This window comes from Pteropus vampyrus, unplaced genomic scaffold, assembly GCF_000151845.1.
Source record: "Pteropus vampyrus isolate Shadow unplaced genomic scaffold, Pvam_2.0 Scaffold6, whole genome shotgun sequence".
NCBI classification, from domain to species: Eukaryota; Metazoa; Chordata; class Mammalia; order Chiroptera; family Pteropodidae; genus Pteropus; species Pteropus vampyrus.
Window position 1 is genome coordinate 1,372,380 of NW_011888787.1, and position 4,092 is coordinate 1,376,471.

The following is a 4,092-nucleotide window of genomic DNA, read 5'->3' on the forward strand; positions in this document are numbered from 1 at the left end:
GGCAAGGGCTTCGTGCGCCGCTCGCACCTGGCCAACCACCAGCGCATCCACACGGGCGAGAAGCCGCACGGCTGCGGCGACTGCGGCAAGCGCTTCAGCTGGCGCTCGGACCTGGTGAAGCACCAGCGCGTGCACACGGGCGAGAAGCCCTACATGTGCTCCGAGTGCGGCGAGGCCTTCAGCGTCAGCTCGCACCTCTTCACGCACAAGCGCACGCACTCGGGCGAGCGGCCCTACGTGTGCCGCGAGTGCGGCAAGCGCTTCGGCCGCAACTCGCACCTGGTCAACCACCTGCGCGTGCACACGGGCGAGAAGCCCTTCCGCTGCGGCCAGTGCGAGAAGCGCTTCAGCGACTTCTCCACGCTCACGCAGCACCAGCGCACGCACACGGGCGAGAAGCCCTACACGTGCCTCGAGTGCGGCAAGAGCTTCATCCAGAGCTCGCACCTGATCCGCCACCGCCGCATCCACACCGGTAACAAGCCGCACAAGTGCGCCGGCTGCGGCAAGGGTTTCCGCTACAAGACGCACCTCGCGCAGCACCAGAAGCTGCACCTGTGCTAGGCCCGGGCCCGGCGGAGGCTGCCGGCGGGGGAGCACCTGCGGGGGAGATGCCCCGCGCACAGACCCTACCGAGGGAAATGGGAAAGGGCGGGACGGACGGGCCGAGAGTGACTGGGGAGCCTTTTGGTGTTCAAGGGAGCGGGGGGGGGGGTCCCTGAAGGGGAGGGTTGAGGAAGCGTTGTTCTTCTGGGGTGCTAGATCCTGCCTGCCTCCTCCCCAGCGGAGAAGTGTTCGGGAGATGCGCTCGGGCGTGGTGACGTCCTCGGACACACGCTGTGGGAGCTGGCACTTGGAGGAAGGGGAGCGCCGGGGCGGGGGCGGGGGAGAGGACCGGATGGCAGGCAGTAGAGTCGGTTGGGCTGCGATGATCTGTGGGGATCGGGAGAGGGTGTGACTGGAGTGAGGGTTATGGAGCAAAATAAAAGGTGGGTGGGAATAATTCTGTCCTGGTGCCAACAGGTGCGAAGCCACCGTTTGCCCTGTCCCCTCACGTCAGCTCTAGATAGTCCCACGAAAAACAGAGCAGCCTTGTCAGTCGTGTAGGAGAAGCCGTGTCGTATGTTTTTCCTTTCCTTTTTCTGAGCCACCGGTTAGCTGCTATTTTGAGGCATCCAGGGAAAACTGGGCAGAAGAGCCACACGCCCTCATTTCCAGGAGGAAACCTCGGAGGTTCAGAAATTCATTCGTTCTGGGTTCTCGTGGCTTCCTTTGTAATATCCCAGCTTCCTGCTGATTCCAGGTGGTCGGTGGGGATGAGCAGACCCCGCCCCCCAGGGCCAGGCGTGCGCCAGGCTCCGTGTGTCTTTCAGGTCTCACTTGTGACTTTGCAGGGAAATGGAGCAATCCCAGCTGTGTGTGACTTTCGCTCTCCCGGGTCAGCTGGGCGCTCGTTTCACGTGAACTTCAGGCCATGAACGGTCCCCCCAGCGACCTGCTGCCAAAGTCAGCTCGCTCAGAGTTTTGCTGGCCTTATGTGAGAATCTTGGGGAGGCAGACGGTCACATCCTGGGGCGCAAGGCTCCTTTGTCTCCTCTGACTCCGCTTCGGATTGGTGTACCCCTCCTTCTCTGGAGCGATGGGGGAAGATCATCGAACTCCCACCTCCACCATACTGATCGGGGGGCTCTGGTCCGAGTAGAAAATCTCTCTTTCCTACACGCGGAGGCACGGTAGAGCGCACCAGGCTTTACATAAGGAGGGCATGAGCGGGGAGAGGGGTAGCTACAAAATTGCCAAATAGCACAAGCGATGAATGTTTTCTGGTTCTATAAATGCCAAACTAGCACTTTTATATTTGCAAAGTGCTTTATGCTTTCTAGTGATTGTTAGTTTTTTTTCTCACATCTTCGTGAGGTAGATCAGAGTTATGATCCCTGTGTTAGGCCAGGCCTGTGGACAGCAGTGTGGCAGGCTCTTCTGAGGAGAGGCTGACGACAGTGTGGATAGCTGTGGTCTGCTCTTCTGTGCTCTCCAGCTCAGCCCCTAGGAAGATGTACCCGTTGTGATTTATATAATACAGTAAGGACACTGAAAATCTATCTGTACGCTTCATGAAAACTCAAGGCTAGTCTAGAAGGGCCAAAGATGTCCTTGTTGACAAAGCTGGTCTTTGTCACCTAATTGGGGTGTCCTAGGTATGTCCCATTTCTAGTAGGGGCTCTGGTTAGATGACTTGTATAGATTGCAGTTACCTGTGCTGAAAACCCCTTCCCCTAGGTTAGCCTTTAGAAGTTAGAGTTGTGGACAGCACTATTGTTTTCTTCACTAGCGATTGTCACCCTGTACTTTTCACGGAAGCATCTTCACAAACTGTTGGACAAAAAAAATTACACGATTGTTTTTACAGTTGAGCAAATTTTCTGCGGATGCCAGTCATTTATACTTGATCAGTTGTATTCTAGCAAAGAAGCTCTTTGGGGACTGTAGGAAAGCATGTTTTTGTCATTATAAAAACACTTTTTAAAAAATCCTGAGAATTCTGGGCTTGTATAATGCCTGTTGATCTTGCCCTCTTAATCAGTTTATTGTTATTCACAAAATGCAAATAGATTTTCAAAATAGAGATAGTTTTGGAAGACACTAATTCAGTTTTCTTTTAGTAGAGCGTAATACTAGCAAAGCAAGTGTCCATTATTTATTCTGAATCTCGTAGTCTGATTACGAAGCGTATAAGACTCACCTGAAAATAATATAGCCATTTTGTTAGTAATCTTATTCCTTTGTGTGTGTGTGTGTTTGTTGTTTTTTTTTTTAATGCACATCTACCTCTTCCAACTGTGTTAAGTTCTTTCAAGTCTGTGCCTATGAATCTCATTGAACTTTTGATCATTCATGGGTTGACTATCCACTTTGGCCATTTGCGGCCATTGTTATACTGTTGCACAGTCTGACCTGCATCCGTTACATATCAGCAGTTTTTGAGAACAGGAGAGGCGACTGAAGCTAATGTAAAATAATTCTTTCTGTTATCTCATTCTTTCTGTTATCGTGGATAAGAGAGTCAGCCACTCCCTCAGTATCCCTTCTGTGGGCAAACCCTTAAGCAGAAGGAAGTGGTCCAGCCATCATCAGCACCCGGTTGTCATGGTGCATCTAAAATGTGATTCCATTTTTCTTATAATTCTTCAGGGAACATATCTGCATTAAGTGAGGTTAAATGCATTCAGGAGGTTTTTTTTTGTTTTTTGTTTTTTTTTTTTAGTTTTAGAATAACAGTATTCCTAAAGCAAACCCTATTAACTGTGGTTCACCCTTTAAAATGTTCCTCTGAAGACTCCTTTTACCAACTCAATGAGGATGGTGGAGCGTGTCCTTGGTTTCTTGGGAGTTTGGTCACGTGCAGGCTGCCCTTTACTGAGCAGAAGCTGGGGCAGAGGAAACAGGTTAAATCGCTGGCTTCGGCCGTGAGCTCCGTGTCGGGAGGAGATGGCGAGATAACCTCTCGAGCCACGTGACTCTTCAAGAGCAGCAGGCTGTTACATATGTGAAAAAGGACAGATGAAGAACCTGTGTTCACAGACAATCGGAACCGTTCCTGACGTTCGTGTACATCTCCCTTCACTGTTGTGTTATTTTAGAGCCGTTTGTTAAAATAGTGAATAATTTAATGATCCTAAAAGTAACAGGTTTTGCGTGAGTGTGTGCTCGTGTATGTGAGAATCGCCTTCTTTTTGGACTGTTTTAATTTAATGATGGTTTCCTGGACGGCATTCTGGTGTTCAGCAACCAGTACGGAATATTGGTCATTAAATCCGTATCAGTCTTTTACCATTGTCATGCTTTCTCCTTTCTTGTCACCCACTCAGCGTCACTCGGTTCAGTCTATGGAAGCCGTGTTCTGGGAGGACAGGGGCCGACAAACCACCAAATCCAGCCTGCCTCTCTCTGTAAATAAAATTATATCGGAACTCAGTCGGACCCGCGCAGGCCTGCTCACACACGGCGTCTGTGGCTGCTTTTGCTCTGCAGTGGCAAGATTGAGTAGTCGTGACAGAGGCCTGTGGCCCTCAATCCTAAGACAGTTACTAT

At 50.8% G+C, this 4,092-nt stretch overlaps 1 protein-coding gene across 1 annotated transcript in view; it reads left to right on the plus strand.

Moving 5' to 3' along the window:
* Positions 1 to 3,836, plus strand: part of ZNF697 (zinc finger protein 697) — a 12,084-nt gene extending 8,248 nt beyond the window's left edge. Inside the window, exon 4 of the mRNA XM_011368708.2 lies at positions 7 to 3,836. Within this exon, the coding sequence (XP_011367010.2) occupies positions 7 to 564 (558 nt within the window). The 3' untranslated portion in view covers positions 565 to 3,836. The remainder of the gene's footprint in view (positions 1 to 6) is intronic.
* The last annotated feature ends 256 nt before the right edge of the window (positions 3,837 to 4,092 follow it).